This window comes from Nomascus leucogenys, chromosome 12 (genome assembly GCF_006542625.1).
Source record: "Nomascus leucogenys isolate Asia chromosome 12, Asia_NLE_v1, whole genome shotgun sequence".
Lineage (NCBI taxonomy): Eukaryota > Metazoa > Chordata > Mammalia > Primates > Hylobatidae > Nomascus > Nomascus leucogenys.
The window spans coordinates 77302721-77320853 of NC_044392.1; the positions used below are offsets into that span (position 1 = coordinate 77302721).

The window sequence follows — 18133 nt, forward strand, 5'->3', positions numbered from 1 at the left end:
ATAGTAGGTACTCATCTGTGTATCCTCATCACCTAATATGGTGTTTAGCACATAGTAGGCGTTCAGTAAATATTAATGAATGAGCGGTTAAATAAATTAAATACCTAGAATTTGTATTTACAACTGATTGTACTCACGATTCTTAAAAAATCAAGCTGGTTTCCAAATCCAAAAGTTGAATATGATAGACTATTTTAAAATAATTTTATATAACAAAAATTTCAGAACTAGATATATAATGATTATGCATTGAAACTGCCAAGTTTTGTATGCTTAATTGCCAATACTCAAGGAAATTTCAATTGGGACTAAATGTTTTAAAGTGTCCATAGTTTTCATTGTTGTTAAAGTTGTTGTTATGGTGTTTTATGTAATAATTGTGTTAAATATCAAGGAAGAAAAAATATCAAGAAAGGTATGCATATGAAAATAATAGGTTTTTTAAGTACATCAAGATCAGTTCATCTATTAACATTTTCCATATGCCAGTCAGTATGCTAAGCAATTATCATATTATTGAGATATATTATCTCATTTAATATCCAGCAAAGCAGGTTTTATAGTTAAGGAGACTGAGACTTAAAATTTAAATAACTGTCATTATGCAAGGTTAAACAGCTAGTATTTATAGTGAAGTAGTATATTAGTTGGTTCTCACACTGCTATGAAGAAATACCCAAGACTGGATAATTTATAAAGGATAGAGGTTTAATTGACTCACAGTTCCACATTGCCGGGGAGGCCTCAGGAAACTTACAGTATGGCAGAAGGCAAAGGAGAAGCAAGCACCTTACTCACAGGGTAGCAGGACGGAGTGAGTGCCAGCAGGGGAAATCACAGATGCTTATAAAACCATCAGATATCATGAGAACGCACTCACTATCATGAGAACAGCATGGGGGAAATCACCCCCATGATGCAGTTACCTCCCACCAGGTCCCTCCCACAACACATGAGAATTATGGGGATTACAGAGATTACAATTCAAGATGAGATTTGGGTGGGGAAACAGCCAAACCATATCACATATCGATATGAACATAAAGATGTCTGATGTTAAAAACTATTGCTTCCCCTTACACTGGACCCAATATTCTCACAAATTCTTTTATAAACAGGTATTCTTTCTGTTATAAACAGGTATTCTTTCTGTTATAAACAGGTGTGTAGTGATTGTTAGATGTGGAAAATTGCAGTGCATTTGGCATTTTCAACCACAGTCTGTACATTTGAAAAGACATTTGGATATGGTATAGTGTAATTGATTTAATATTAGAGTGGGGAAATGTGATTCTTTAATTATTTTTGAGTCACAGGATCCTAGGAGAACGTCATGAAAAGTGTGAGCCCTCTGTACACAATAAAATGCATACTTATAAAAGGTACTCTGTTTTAATATAGTCTTAGAGTCTCTAAAAAACATAGACAAGGCCCAGAACTCCACTTGTAGATGATTTACCTATTTTATTGATGACGAAACTGAGGTGCAAAAGGGTCAAACATGTTTCTGGAATTGCTGACCAAGTGCATCCATCAAGAATGCCCTTTAGAAAGTGATTTTCTTGTGAAATTTTCTGAATTCCTAGAAAAGTACTGTGATTTTAAGTCTCAGCAACGTGACAGTAATACTGAATATATTCCAAGTATATTTATGCATGAAAATAATTTAATATTTTCTAATATCTAACATATTTCTTGTAAAAATCTATTGAGAACAGTAATTTTTTGGAAAACTTATAAAATTACAGTAATGACTCAGAGTAAAATAAAATAAATTTGCACAGAAGTTTATCATTTAAAGAGGAAAATGCAGAATTAAAATGAAATGACACTGATCGGTGAATATTATCAGAAGATAAAATAATTATATGGTAGCACGACAAATTTCTATGTTTGTGAATTACATTTTCTACCTATAAAATCAGTTATTTCAGTATGACAGAGCTATTTTATGCCTACTTGTCCACATAACAGTTCTGTAAGGAAATACGGTTTTGTAGCTTCTCATTTTAAAGATGAGGAAACTGAGGCTTAAAGTGTAATTATTTATGCTTGGATTTATAGCTATATAAGTAACAGAGTCAAGAGCTCATTAGAGAGATCATATCCTTCTGAACTGAGCAGCTCTCCATCATTTCACATATATGCCTGGAGAAAATCACATAGATGTAGAAAACAAGTTCCAGCAGCTAAGAGAGTCACAAGCGCATTTGCTACATGTTCTTTATTTTAAAGCCTGCCACTTGCTTCCTCAGTCTTGTATTGTTTCACTTTGCAGAGCTCTGAAGGCCAGAGCATACATGAGTAATTCAGAACGACTTAGCTTTCATTTCCGTTTTAATCCATGACCCTAACTCATACATTGTGTTTCACCTCATTTTATTCCAGTACTACAGCAAAGGCTAGTTTACTTCAAAGGAAACTGTTTAAATGCCATTATCAAAATGCATGGTATGTTAACAATTATTACATAAAGTTTTTCAAATACAGAATATTTCAGTCTCACAATATGATTGTACAATTTGCTAGAACAATTACTGATAAAGAGGTTATCAGTGCCTGTGTTTAAGAATTTACTTGAGTAAAAAATGTAAAAGTACAATTTTTAAAAACGCCTTCCAGAAAGTAACTAATACAATACAATGAATGTGAGGTAGATTTACTGGTGATTAACACATTAGTAATACTTTTGAGATTACATTTTTAAAGGGGTCTTCTTTCTTCTACGGAATGTGTGTTTATGGTGGCAGCTTTAATGCTGTTTCCTACTGTGCAGTTCAATAGAGTATGTTTTTAGGTGGTTGGTTGAGGGTTTTTTTCCGTTATGTATGTCGATGGAGATAAGTGTTTTAATTACTTTTTTAATGTCTGTGCTTTTGTATTTTTCTCCTCTCTTCCCTTTTATTTCCTGCTGTTGAGATTACTGCCTCATCTCCACAGCAGGTGGCTGTTGCAAATTTGTTTTCTTTGTAAGCCTGGAAGATTTATTTCGTAATATAACTGTTCCTTTTTAGTATTTTATTATTAATGATTTCTTTACTTTGGGATATAGTATACTTACACAGTCCTAAACAGTAATTTCCTAACACTATCTAAGAATTCCAATCATTAAGAAAAAAAATCTTTGCCTGAGGCATATTGTTTGAGATTTTTGCTTACCCTTACTTCACAATGTGGGGATTAAAATTTAAGGAAATTGTTTTATAGCAAAAACCAAATGAGAAAAAGAAACAGAGAAAATAGAAGGGAGGGAAATAAAGAAAAGGAGAAGAGAAAAGGCTCAAGAGACAAAGTATACTCTAATAAATAATACCATAAAGCAGAGTAATGAGGATAATTTTATGGCTGAAATATGAAATTACATTAATATCTTTTCTAGAAATGTTTTAACTAAACCAAATGCTTATATTAAAGTATAATTTCAATTATTACAATAACTTCTACTAATTATAAGCAAATTGCAATATTATAAAGTAATAATGAAGAAAAAAGTACTTCTTTTTTTTGTCCAAAGGGTTTGTTGTTCTCATTGCATCATAATGTCCTATAGATAGAAGAAAAGATGCAACAGATCCTAATATAGACATGATCTGTTATGAAAGTACAATATACTCAAGGATATTTTATCTGTCTCTGTAAAGAAAGCCATAATTTTATTAAACAAAATAAAATCTATGTATTTTTTCCAAATGTATAAAGGAAGTAAAAAGTATGAGACCAAAAATGCATGGTGAACCCATATTCTTATTTTGTTTATATTAAATCACTGGACATTTATTACAGATAAAAAAATCCTCTATAAGAATTTCAACCACTCAAATTCAATTCATATGTGTACTTGTACTTCTTAATACATTCATTGCTTTGTTATAAAGAATATGTTCACATCCTTTCTCACCTGTAGATATTCTAAATTGAAGTCTGATAGTAAGTTCTAATATGAAGTTAGATGAAGTAATTACATTGGCATGATAGAATTTGTGTGTTTTCTGCATGAAGTATAGAAGCCAATTGAAATACTTTATAACTTCATAAAAGTTCTTTAGTTATTTTATTCTCTTTTCTAGTGCTTTTTAACATTGTACTGTACAATACATTAAATACAAAGAGAAATTCAGCATGTATCAGATTTTCAAAATTATATAATAATACTCAGTAATCCACTTGGTTCTGGACTTATTGTTATGTGCTGCTGTACAAAAAAAAATCTTGTGTAATGGGAAAAATATTATTTAAATGGTGTCTCCATTCATAACATTTTTTAAAATCTTCTTGTTACTCTCTAACCAATTGTGTGATACACACAATTAATGTGTGTGGTCACATTTAGAGAAAGAGTATAGACAGCAGTTATATGAAACAGATGTTTAATGGGGATTTCAAAAATCAATGAAATGAATATTATTGTGATGCATGGTGATCTAATTTCATATGTGTTATATTGAATCACTCCATTTTTTTCTGAATTCAGTCTGAACACTCAGTACTAAACGCATTTACAACGACACATCGGGAAGAAAATGGGGAGTTTTATTGAGAAAAGAACCACAATAGGCCATCATTGATCTATTCTCTTTCTCATCAATATATAGATCCTAGAGTGATAACCCATATGGCACTATTGTCCCTTAGAAGTAAGACATAAATCCTTTCAGTGATCTTTAAGTGACAGATGAAACACTTTATAATCCATTGTGGAATTGCGACATGCTTAGTTAGACACTTGAAAGGAATATTTTACTTCCATATTGTAATCTCAACTGCTTGGGCTTGAATCAGGAATAGCTTATCTTCTCTAATACATATATAAACATATATATACGTAGATGCATATATTTGTGATTTTCTACCTACTTTTACACATCCTGTATACAGCCACCCAAATGGCTTATGATTAATTGCAATATCTTCTTTATTTGAAAGTGTTTATTATGAATCTCTTTATCATGTAAGCCTTTTTCCCCAATAGTTTTTATACTTTACCCAAGACAGTAATAATGACTTACATTTTAATGTTATTTTAGATTTACCAGCGTGCTTTATGTGCACTTTTCTACCTAATTTTCAGAAGAACCCTGTATAGTAAGCAGGGTTGTCTGCATTCTAAAATTCAAGGAGTTTGAGAGCCACAGGATTAAGCAATTTTATTCAATTACAGTTAGAAAATGGAAATAATGAGATTAGAACCCAGTTCTTTAGACCCTAGGTCAATGCTGTCTGAGACATTATTTTGTTCTTAATGCTCCAGTTTGAATGACACTTTGAACAGGAGTGGGCTTTTTCTTGCTACTAATACTTTCCTTGTTTTGATGCACATGTAGCTGGAGTTCATTGTAGTCTATAGAATGAATGAAGTTAGAATAATACTCTTATGTGGCTACAGCCTTTCATTTTAGCCAAAGATGCTAAGTTTCATGGACTGTGATACTACCTATCCAATACTGACCACTTAAATCTGTAATAATATAAACTGTATATATCATGGATTAGATGATCATTTAACTTATATCTACTCAAACGTATCATTTCATTAAATCAAACAAAGGCTTTAAGGAAGCAAATGAGAATTAAAGGAAACATTTGTTTCACATCTATGCAAAGAGCTTTATATACCTGTTTTTTTGTGTTAATTCTCCCAACAGTCCTATGATGAGGCTGCTGTTGCCCAGAAAGTGTAATTTATTTGGCCAAGGTCATAATAGCTAGTAAATGCTAGAACTAGAATTTTAATGCAGGAAGTCTGACTTCAGAGTTGTCAGTCCTATCCAGTATACTGTTTACAAATAATTGTACAAAAAGGTCAGTCGGCCTTAAGATTTTATAAGATTTAATAAACAAAAATAAAGACAAAAGTTGTTACATGGATTTTTCTTTTACTAAGACAGGGGGAAGTTAGCCTGGTTTATTCCATAAATACATGTTTAATCTGTATGGTTTAAGACTGTCCCTAATGCAGCACCATTTCCCAAGCCAGCATTAGAAAATAAGGACTGAGTAACATAACATGTGAGATCTCACATACAAAAGTACTTTGGAAGGTGAAAAACTTACGGTATTTGCCATCAGCTACATTTTGCTGATCTCATCCAGAAAACTTGAGAGTAGTGACATAATCAGTGTTGTTTTATTTGTCTACCAAAGTCTTATTGAAAAAACACCTGTGTGAAATAATAATAATTGGTGTTCCTATAGAGTTCAGTATACTAGAGCATTGTCCATTTGTTTTTGTTTTTGTTTTTGTTTTTTTTTGAGACAGAGTCTCTGTCACCCAGGCTGGAGTGCAGTGGTGCGATCTCAGCTCACTGCAACCTCTGCCTCCCAGGTGCAGCAATTCTTGTGCTTCAGCCTCTGGAATAGCTGGGATTACAGGCATGAGCCACCACGCCCAGCTAATTTTTGTTTGTATTTTTTTTTTTTTTTTTTTTGTAGAGATGGGTTTTCGTCATGTTGGTCAGGCTGATCTTGAATTCCTGACCTCAAGTGATCCACCCACCTTAGCCTCCGAAAGTGCTGGAATTACAGGCGTGAGCCACCGTGACTGGCCAGTATCACCCATTTCTGTGAGCCACAGCCTTTGGCCAGGGACCTGAGGTAGTTTCTCGGTGGTCTGTGCTATCTTCTTCACGCCTGGGATTTGTGAGTCTATCTCCAAAGATGACTGTCTTTCTCATGATGGCTTAGCTGTCATTCAGGTGAATCCTTTCAAGAGCAAGAAGCATCACACAAGTGCTTGCATCATTCAGTTAATACTAAACAAGTGGTTTGGTGAAGTAACACAAGCAAACATTACAGAATCTGAGTAATTCTTAAACATGCCCTACAATAGCTATGAAAGCAAAGCCTTAAAAGCTTTTTTTCTCTTTTATTACTTCCTAGATTTTAATATGTAACAGAACATCTAATATCTTGTTCATGTTAACTGAAGTTGTGCAAAACTTTATGTGAGCACAAGGACAGAATTTACTATATATACTGCTGTTATTTATTCTGTAGTTGTTCCAGAGGGAGGTGCTTTGGCAACAAAGCAAGGATACACATTTCAAAGAATATCAAATAGTGAAAAATAACCAGGATATACCCAAGAGGAATTCACTTAAGAAGGAAAACATTTCAGAAAGGAATTGTACTGGAGAAAATAATCACAAAACAAAAATGCCAACAAGAGAAGCAGCCAGTCCTTGCTCTGTCACTAGATCGGAACCTGGCTGCAGACACATCCTGTGAGGTATGCATATCTGCAGCCTTGTAGAGAAACTTAATACATACATGTTGAATGATTACTTTAGATAGGACTGGTTATGTAGCTTCACATTATAACCTGGCCTAGTTACAATCTTACACATGAAAAAGGCAGCCATTTTGAACTCATAACATAGACTCTACAACCAGTGTCCACGTTAGAAATTGGCACTGCTGCTTACATGTTCTGTGATCCTTCAGCGAGTTACTTAATCCCTATATGCCTCAATTTCCTCATATTTAAAATGTGGATAATAACATCAGTTGTCTCATACAATTATTTTGAGAATTAAAATGAGTTATATAATAATCACCTGGGGGCCAGGCATTGAGTAGTGTCTGTAGTCAATAAAAGTTAATGTAAATTTTCTGTAACATAATCAGGATCCTTCCTTCCTTCCTTCCTTCCTTCTTTCCTTCCTTCCTTCCTTCCTTCCTTCCTTCCTTCCTTCCTTCCTTCCTTCCTTCCTTGCTCCTTCCCTCCCTTCCTTCTTTTTCAGAGAACATGAAAATCACCATTTAAAAATAATTCTTAAGGAGGTGTTCCTTTGTATAAATGCATGCTAAAACACCAAAAACTTCAATAACTATTCTAAAGAAACAAACTATCTGGGCTCCTTGAAAGACAAAGACTATACATATATACTATGCTGAACTGTTTTGTTTGTCAAATCTTTGTCAATTCATCTTTATTCATAAACTCTCTTTTTCACACTGAAAGGTGAATTAAAAAGTCATTTCAGTGTCATTTTGAAATCATCCTGGTATAGACACATACCTTATTTATTAATATGCCACCTACTCTCAGAGAAGTCTTCCTTTGATAGATGACTATTTGCAAGTTTCATTTTCTTTCATATTTCACTTAAGATTGCCTCATTTTTCTTTCTTTGTAGAACTTTATTTACATTTGCTAAGGTTTAATACTTTTATTTAAGCTTTTATTCTTTCCTTGCCATGCAATATGAAGTATGAAATAATTGATAAGTTACAGAATAAGCCTATCTTAATATTAATAGCTAATGTTTAATGAGTATTCACGATGTGCCAGCTCTCAATTATATATATGATTTATCCATATATATTTTAAATATTTTTATAATTTTATAATATTTTTAACATTTTAAAAAAATCTCACATCCATGAGAGAAGTATAATTATTATCTCTGTTTTTAGAAATGAAGTAGTGAAAAATCAGATCAGATTAAGAAACTCAATTTCAGGGTTCTCCAGAAAAACACAATTAGTAGGATGGACAGATGGGTAGATAGAGATGACTTATTTTAGGGAATTGGGCTATTTAATTATGGGAGCTGGTAAGTCCAACTCCTTAGGGCAGGACAGGAGACTGGAACTCCCAAGTAGGAGCTGATTGTGCAGACTTAAGACAGAATTTCTCCTTCCTCAGGGAAACCACAATTTTGTTCTTAAGGCCTTTTGATTAATTGATTGGATAGGGCCCACCCACATTATTGAGGCAATCTCCTTAAAGTCAAGTGGTTGTAGATATTAATCACATCAACAAAAGTCTTTCCCAGCAACACCTACCTTAGTGTTTGATTGACTAACGGGTGTTATAGCCTAGCCAAGTTGACACCTAAACCTAACCTTCACAGGATTCACAGGAACTTATACAATATCACAGAACTGGTAAATACCAAAGTCTGTCTAATGACAAAATCCCTGCTTCTGATCATCCCACAGCACTATGATTAGCATAGACTATCAAAGTATCCACATGGAGACCTTCAGATGCACTGTCCCTGGCCAGAAGAGATGACCTGTCACCCAGGTAGAGGAGGAGGGCTCCGTGGACCTTGAGGCCCTATGTGTGACCTGGGGTGTGGCTAAATAACCTGCAAAGAAAAGCTAATTATATGTAGCATAGGTATATGTTGGTTTGAACAGTCAAATGTAGACCTAACTTCAGTCTTCTTTTAACAGGTTTCAGAAGGAATCATTTTATCATTAGAGAGCCTTTAAGAACATATTCAGCTATTTTTACCAACCCCATCCCTCCACCCCAGGTTTTCTAAAAGAATCACATAAACAGCCACCCATTTATATAATCGTTTCTGTTACTAATATACCTTTTTATGTCATAAAAGGGAGAAACAGTCTTCTCCCCATTTCCTTCACAGAGAAGCTGAGGCAAAGGCAGGTGAGGTGGCTCCCTTAACTATGCCACTACCTAGTGGAAATCATTTTGAAAGCAAAAGGTCTTTTAAAATCGTTTATGAGCAAATGTTATGGAAAAGGAAATTCAGGGGGTGCTGGATGGAGAAGAAAAAATGTTTGGTTTAATCTGAAGAGACAATGGTGGTTTATTGCTGATTACACGCAACCCACAGAAACCTTCAGCTTTCAGATCAGATATGGCATCCACCTTATCTCATATGACAAAAGTCATCCTTGGGCTATGCTTGTTACTCTGTGTCTACCAGCAAATGTCCATTGCCCTTCATTTCATTGTAAAATAAACTCCTGCCTCTCTAGAATGACCCATTGGTAGAATGAGTCTTAGTAATAAAATAAGACTACATGTTTTCTCCTGCATTTATGGAATTGAGATGAATTATTTCTCTACTTGCCTTGGCTTGGATGGGGTGACTGCTATCAGATTTGCTTCATTTACACTTTGGAAAAAATTTAGTCTGCTACTCATTTTCCTTTCAAAGTTTTGGTAAGAATTTACTAATTTATAGTTGATATATGCACAATGTAGAAAATTTGGAAAATAAGGAAATAATAAAAATTGGAATATCCTTAATACCACCACCCTAAATGATCTCTGTTTGGATTACATGGTTTATATTAATACATTTTTTAACAAAATTTGAATTATACAGAGTTTTGAATCCTGCAGGTTCATTTAAGACTGTATTTTGATTACAATCTTATACCATATTTCTCGAATATTCGTTCTGTTGTCTTTTTCTTTTATATGGTAAAACTAACTTCTTCATTCACCTGACGTTCTGGTACTCTCTCATCTTATTTTCCTCTTTCTGTATTAATCATTTTTGCGCATTAAACCTTTATTTGCATGTGTCGGTATTTTCTTAGGATAGATTTAAAACTATTTTCTAGATATTGAACACCAATGTATATTTCCACCAAAAGAGTATGACAAGTTCCATGTCTACCATTGCTGTATAGTTTAATTTTCTTAAATATTTTTCTTTTTATAGAGAAGTTACAACTGTATTCTTTTAATTTGCAGTTTAATGACTCAATGGAGTTAATATTTTTAGTGCTTATAGGTGATTTATATTTTTTCTTCTCCCAATTTTTATTATTCTTTATGTTTGCATTGAAAAGCTAATATGTTCCTTACTGATTTTGAGAATTTATGCAGTAAAGACATTTAATTATTAAAACATTTTCTTGGTTAATAATTTTCATTTTAATTCATTTATATTTTTGAAATCTAGCAGTTCTCGAATTATTGTGGCAAAATACATTATTTTTTCCTTTAATTTTTTTCCTTCATTAAAAAAGAAATGATTTTACTTATTCAGGACTTAGATAAATATGTACCCATTTTTAACGCTTTTTTATATTCAGTACTTTAATATAGCTGAAACTGACTTATTTATGACATGAGGAAAGAATATAACCTGATTTTCCCTGTAATGTTATATATGTTTATGTGTGTATATACATGATATGTTTCCATATATTTATAGGTATACATTAATGTGTGATTTACGATATGTGCTTGGTTATATATTAAAGATATACATGATATACTCTGAGATCTGTTAGACTGTATTATGTACATTTTATATTGATTTGCTTACAGATGTTTTCCTCTAAGAATGACATTATTTCAAAGATTAAAGTTTTCTTTTTTGTTTTAATATCTAGTAGGAAAAGCCCCTCCTCCTGCTAATGATATTTTATAAATTTGATTAATTAGGTTTGCCAGAACCCAATAAAGATGCCATCTTCCAAGGCCTGACACAGGACCAGGGGTTTTACACATCCAAAGACTTTTTGCCACTTGTAGCCAAAGGCAGTAAAGCAGGTATAACATATTGTCTTTTATGCTTAATAGTGAGTATGCTATTTTATTTATTGTAAAGTAATATCAAAATCAAGCTCAGCAGCACATTGTTCAGATCTCACACCCAACCTTGCTTAAGACCCAAATGTAAAGCTTAAAAAAAAAAAAAGGCCGGGTGTAACAGTTTGCCAGAATCGTCTGTTTGTTCATTCTTCCGGTAAAGTATCATCATAAGGAATTTTCACTGTAATATATATATGTCTAAACTACATCATGAAAAATTGCTTCAAGGTAAGCAAGTCCTTAACAAACATTGGAAGATGTTTTTCAAAGAAATGGCACGAATCATCGCACATCTTACATGATTTGTATCTACACAGGCAGAAAGATTGACTGTCTTGTCTTAAACAGTAATTTTATGAAGTTAAAATAAAATACTTTGATAGACACCCTATCACTTTATACACCCCAAAAAGAACCACCTGAATGAAGGTTGTACCTTGCTTTGGCCTGACCAGAGTCATTGTCTTTGGGGAAAATTGTAATATTTTATCCAAAGCTAGATAATCTAAATCCTTCAAAGGTATATTTTTAAAGAGGTCTGAGCCACAGCTATTCCTACACTAATTACATGTAGAAATGATACAAAGTTTTATGCTTCTCCCAGAACTTAAAACAGTAAGAAACTTTCTATATTAAATTATTCTTCAGAAGTTTACAGCTAAAGATGCATACCCTCTCCACCTTCTTCCTCTCAGTAGAACTGGATGTTTGTATGTCTGAAACCCTTTCTGGGGAAGGTCATAGTGCACCTAGCTTATATTTGAAAATTACAGACTGTCCCAAATACAAAATCTTCCAAGCAAAATGATTACACTTATTGAAATTATAGATTTATTCTATTCTTGGTACCATTTTAAAAATTATAGTAATTTATCTTATGAACAGTTTTAGTGCTACCTAACACATAAAGAATACTTGCATTTTACTTTTTTTACAAGGATCTTCATATGAACAGCAAATCTTAATAGAGATGACCTTGAGAAATGGATGCTTAGAAAGTCATATTTCTTTCACTGCCCAATTTCACAAACAAAACCAGAGGAAAGCAGTGAAAAGGAGAAAGGTTTATTTGAACTATTTCAAGAAAATAGTTCTCAGAAATTCTTCAGTTACATAAAGGACACTTATTCAGCATGTTAATATTCAAAGTTAACAAAATATATAACAGAGGTATGTGTTAGAAATTATATAAGGTAATATATAAAAAAGTATTATAATGAAATATTGCAAACCGTTAACACAGATCATAAGGATCACTTTTCTCTTCTAGCAAAAAGAAAATTCTGCTAAGTTAAAGATAGATATCACAATTTTGACGAAGAGAGTTTTAATTGATTGATTCCAGTCTGTTATGACCTAAACTTCTCAACATGTGTTGTAGGAATCCTAGAAGAAAAAAGAAACTAAAGATACTGACTATGAAATTACATATATGAGCATATTTTTAAAATGGGAATAAAACTGTCTTTCAATGAAGCAGAATAATTTGATAGTGACACTTCATCCTGGAAAACTGCAAGATGCAATTTTACACTGCTTTGAGTAAAGTATCTTTTGAGCTGTCATGCAGAAATGGTTTCTCTACTTGAAAATGGGGTTTTCCTTTCATCATTCAGGAATGTGCTCCTGTCACTCTCCATTGCCATCGATACGGGGAGTCGTGATTGTACTTGGAGCTGGAGACACTGCCTTTGACTGTGCAACATCCGCTCTACGTTGTGGAGCTCGCCGTGTGTTCGTCGTCTTCAGAAAAGGCTTTGTTAATATAAGAGCTGTCCCTGAGGAGGTAAAATGGAACCATCAGAAAATACGGAGTTGTACTCCAACAGATTTTAGGAGATGAAACTGTTAATGTTTAAATCGCTAGAATGTTGAAATTGTCAAATTCAAGTTTAAAAATTTCAGGGCTACACATAATTGTTTCTTTTCTAATTCAGACATTCCAAGTAAAAGAAAATTTGTAACACTGATCTGGGTAAAATGAGAAATTTAATCTTTGTCAATACTCAAGTGCCTCTTGTTAGTGTTAATATGCTTGAAATGTATTCTATTTAACTAGTAACAATGGAAAGTGCTAAGTCTTCCATATCCTGAATAGTAGGTACTCTTCACAAAATGTATGCATATTAGAAGAATGTGGTAATAAGACACATTTGGAATTTTCCATAAGCCAATTTACAAACTGCATTCTAAGATGTATGCCTTGGTCATACTTTCAGTCAGTTCATTATTTGTGAAGCAAATAGAAAGAAAAGGGTGTCATGTATATTTTTAAAGTGCTCTAATATAAGCACTACTCAAAATTAGTAGTTAGTTAGCACACTAAAAATAACATGTTTGGCTGGGCGCAGTGGCTCACGCCTGTAATCCCAGCACTTTGGGAGGCCAAGGCCAGTGGATCACAAGGTCAGGAGATCGAGACCATCCTGGCTAACACGGTGAAACCCCGTCTCTACTAAAAATACAAAAAAATTAGCCAGGCGTGGTGGTGGGCGCCTATAGTCCCAGCTACTCGGGAGGCTGAGGCAGGAGAATGGCATGAACCCGGGAGGCGGAGCTTGCAGTGAGCCGAGATCCGTGCCACTGCACTCCAGCCTGGGTGACAGAGAGACTCCATCTCAAAAAATAATAATAATAGTAACATGTTTAAAATCATTTTATTCTTACCAGTGACTGGTGAGTAGTCTTGGGTGAGGTATCAGCTATTTACGTGTACTACACACTTCTCAAATTTTAATGCTATTAGAGAAATATAATACCTTATAAAGAATATTAGTTCTGAGAACAAGAATCAAATGTATTTATAGAAAGATAAATTACTCATTTTAATCAAGTCAGTATTATGAACTTGACTTGCTTTGGAATGCCTGAATATGTTTGGAGTCTCTGTACTAGGTAAGAATTATAGCTGTAGTCAATAGGTAATTTGTCATATGTAGATTACCCACATTACAAATTAATCTTACCAAAATATCAGGGTCACCATTGGTTCATGGCTGAGTTTCAAATTCCACGTTTATTATCTGGACTTTTCTCCATCCAATCTACCCTTTTTAGGCTTTTTTATAAAATCCAAGGTAGTTTTATGATCATAGTTTTTTGTTTTTTTTTTCCTGGAATGCAGTCTTAGGCAATAATTAGTGTAATCATGTTTTTTTTTTACACATAGAAACATTTTGATCTTTGTATTCCTGTGCATAGCACAGGACCTGGCACATAGTTTGTACTTGAGAAATAGGTTTTAAACTAAACATTTTAAATATTAAGTCTTATCCTTCTGATTCCAATGTTAGAAAATTTTCATTACCAAAGGTGACTTCTTGAGAGTTGGAAGGGGAAGATGACACTGATTGGCAATGTCAATTTACTTCTCATTTTATATCATAGTCATCTTCCATTTGCAAGGGTCACTGGAAAATGAATGATGGTTATTTCTTCTTAGGCAGAACTAAGACACAAACAAACTGACACCAGATAAGAAGAGGGTAGCGGTATGAATTTATTCATTCATTCATTAAAACTACATTTATTGAGCACCTATTATGTACCAGGTATTGTTCTGGGCAACTTAGATACAACAGTCAGCAAACCAGTTAGAATTTCATGCCCTCGTGGAATTTATACCTAGTGAGAGAAGATACCCAATAATTAAACAAATAAACTGTCACATAAATAGTATATTGAAAAATAATTAGAACTGTGGAGAAAAATTAATATAGGAGTATAATCAGTGTGTGAGAGAGGAGGAGAATGGTGGAAGAGAAGGCAGGGTTTGCCATTTTAAACAGGGTGGCCCTGGAAGACCTCTCCGATGAGATGATTTTTGAACAAAGAGATGAGGAAATTAAGGGAAAGTAGGCATCCAGGAGGTAAACATCCCATGGCAGGCTAAATGCTTTCACCCTTTATTGAGGAAGTCTTCTGGATTTGTGGAATAGAAAAAACGCCAGTATCATCAGCGTAGAGTAAGAGATGACAGAATGTGGCTGATCGGATTATGTATTGTAGGCAGTCATAAGACCTTTAGGTTTTACTCTCATTGAAAGAGAAAAATCACTAGGCTGCTTTGAACAGAGAAGTGCCAAGCTCTGATTTAAATTTTAAAATGGCTACTCTGCTGAGAATTGACTATAGTGGAGTGGCATCAGAAGCAGAGAGGCTAGTCAGGGGCTAAGTAAAAGAGTGAGCTATTGGTTAATGTGAGTAGATTACAAGAAGCACAGGATCAGAGTAGAGGCATAGCACCTTGGAAGGCCAGAGCTCAAGTGCCTGAACCTTGATTACCAAAGTGTTGAGAAGCAACAGATCCTTGAGATAATAGGTAACCTGCCTGCAGTAGAGCTTAGTAGAACTCAAATGGGTCTGGTCTTAATTAAAACTAGAAGAACAAATGTTTGAATGTTTGAATTATTTTATTATTAGTTTACAATTAACCAAATTTTTATATGATATTAAAACTAATTGACCTTGAGATTCATGTGAGAAAGGGCCATGATTGTCTCTCTGGGTCACTTTTACCTTCCGCTTGTTTAGCACATTGGGTGCTACCTATAAAAGATTCAACAAATAATTGTGAAATGAATGTTTACTGGAGGGGATCAGCACCCAAGGCTTTCTAGCATTACAGGGGCTAATACCTTCCAAGTTAGATAAACATTATAACAGAAGGCCTTTGAAGGTTCATCTCATAATTTTAGGCAAAATTTCTTGGAGAGATGGAATAATAAGTAATATATGATTAGATTATGCAGAGTTTTCAGGATTGATTCACTTACCAGGGGTAATACCATGTAAGGATTGGGAACTTTTGGCATTCATAGAAGTTTCAGTGTTAATCCTTTATGGCCATTGCTTGGTTTTGCATGCATCAAAAGAGGAGCCAAAATATTGCAGTGCTAACACTCATGAAACTGGAAAGTCAGTAGAGTACAGTTCCAATATCATGTATCTACTTTAAGATACAGATTTTGAAAGGTTAGGTCTAGGACGTAATTTTTAGCCAATATGAAGAATTTAATATTGGCCCTAATTTCTTGGGTAATTGTCTTCTTTCTCCTACGCTGTCTCCCCTAGTACAAACTTCAGCCACATTTGGTTTCTTTAGAGTCAGTGAAGATTGAGGAACAGAGACATTTAGAGATGTCGTCAAATATATGTGTTATCTAATGGTCATGGACTCTTGGGTGTAATTTGGAAATAACATGATTTGTCAGTAAAATGCCTCACCATTAGGCATGTCAGCATGTATATGTCTGATGGTGCAGTCTAATTCTCATTCTTTGAGTGAGGGAAATACAGAACAATATAAAGTTTTCTTACCCTTTAGTGACAAATATAAATTATGACAGAAGCCAGTTACATTTAACATGGTGTATTAGTCCATTTTCATACTGCTATGAAGAACTGCCCGAGACTGGGTAATTTATAAAGGCAAGAGGTTTAATTGACTCACAGTTCAGCATGACCGGGGAGGTGTCAGGAAACTTTCGATCATGGCGGAAAGCAAGGCACCTTCTTCACAAGGTGGCAGGAAGGAGAAGTGCTGAGCAAAAAGATAAGAGCCACTTATACAATCATCAGATCTGTGAGAACTCACTCTCCATCATGAGAACAGCATGGGGGAAACACCCCCATGATTCTCCCTTTACAGGTGGGGATTATGGGGATTACAATTCAAAATGAGAGTTGAATGGGGGCACAAAGCTTAACCATACACATGGAATTGTTTGAGACCATGTATATTCTGTGGTTAGTAACCAAGAACTATATGATTAGACTCAGGAATGTTTTAATCCACAAAAGTAGGAGACATCATCCAACAGACTTTGTAGTGACAAACACATCCCGTTTCTCTAATGTAGAGGTTTTCAAACTTTAGGGTGCGTTAAGTCACCTAGAGGGCTTGTTAAACATAGATTGCTGGGCCCTGTCCCTAGAGTTGCTGATTCAGTAAGTCTGGGGTGGGTCTGAGAATTTGAATTTTTAACAAGTTTCCTTGTGATGCTGAGGTTGCTGGTCCACTGCTCTGATGTATCATCAACGTGCTTTCCAGCTGTCTAATTAGAGTCACAAACAGTGTGCTGTGTGGAGGTACTTTGCATCTTGGCTAAGAAAGCATTAATACTAAAGGATATAGGTTTGATGAAATGAAGATATGCAGACATCATCAGCATATTGATGTAATTCTGATTCCAAGTGTCTTTCCAGCTCCCTTGTGGCCTCACACACATGCTAAATAGGATGCTACTGACAAACTAGCGCTTCTCAGCCATGGGTCCTTAGGGAAACCAGCCAATCACTCGGCACTATCCTCTAAGAAGATGAGGGAAAATCTGTTAATAATTCCCTCCAGTACTTTCTGCAAGCTTAAATAGGTGAGATTAAATTTCACGGGATAACAGAATCCCCCAAAATGCTGGTATTAAAAGCTGTTGACAGATCAGATAGAACTGCAAGGATGCTTTAGGCAGTTGGGAATCCCTAAAAGGAGGCATGAAGGTCAGAACTCAACAGACCTGCTAGAGTTGATAAATTTAAAGGATAAGGTTAGAGAAGGACTTTATAGTTCTTATTAATTATTACTGAGAAGAGGATGGTTTCAAAATTACTTTTAATAGCACAATCCCACACACAAAGTACATTTCAAAGATCTGTTGTTCACATATTCAATTTTCCGATAGCAGCAAAACATGATTGATCTTTAATTCTGCTACATTTTTATGGGGACTGCATGCTACTCCCTGGGATGCCTTAGCTTCCCTTTATTTGTTTGTCAAAATGGTAACTGATTTAACTTTGATATGTCAGTTTTTACATATTTTA

The 18133-nt window shown here is 34.3% G+C and overlaps 1 protein-coding gene across 1 annotated transcript in view; it reads left to right on the plus strand.

The window, feature by feature from the left end:
- The window catches only part of DPYD (dihydropyrimidine dehydrogenase), an 806347-nt gene that overhangs the window by 318928 nt on the left and 469286 nt on the right, over positions 1-18133 (plus strand). Inside the window, exons 9-10 of the mRNA XM_003260094.4 lie at positions 11162-11269; positions 12928-13097. Of these exons, the coding sequence (XP_003260142.1) occupies positions 11162-11269; positions 12928-13097 (278 nt within the window). The remainder of the gene's footprint in view (positions 1-11161; positions 11270-12927; positions 13098-18133) is intronic.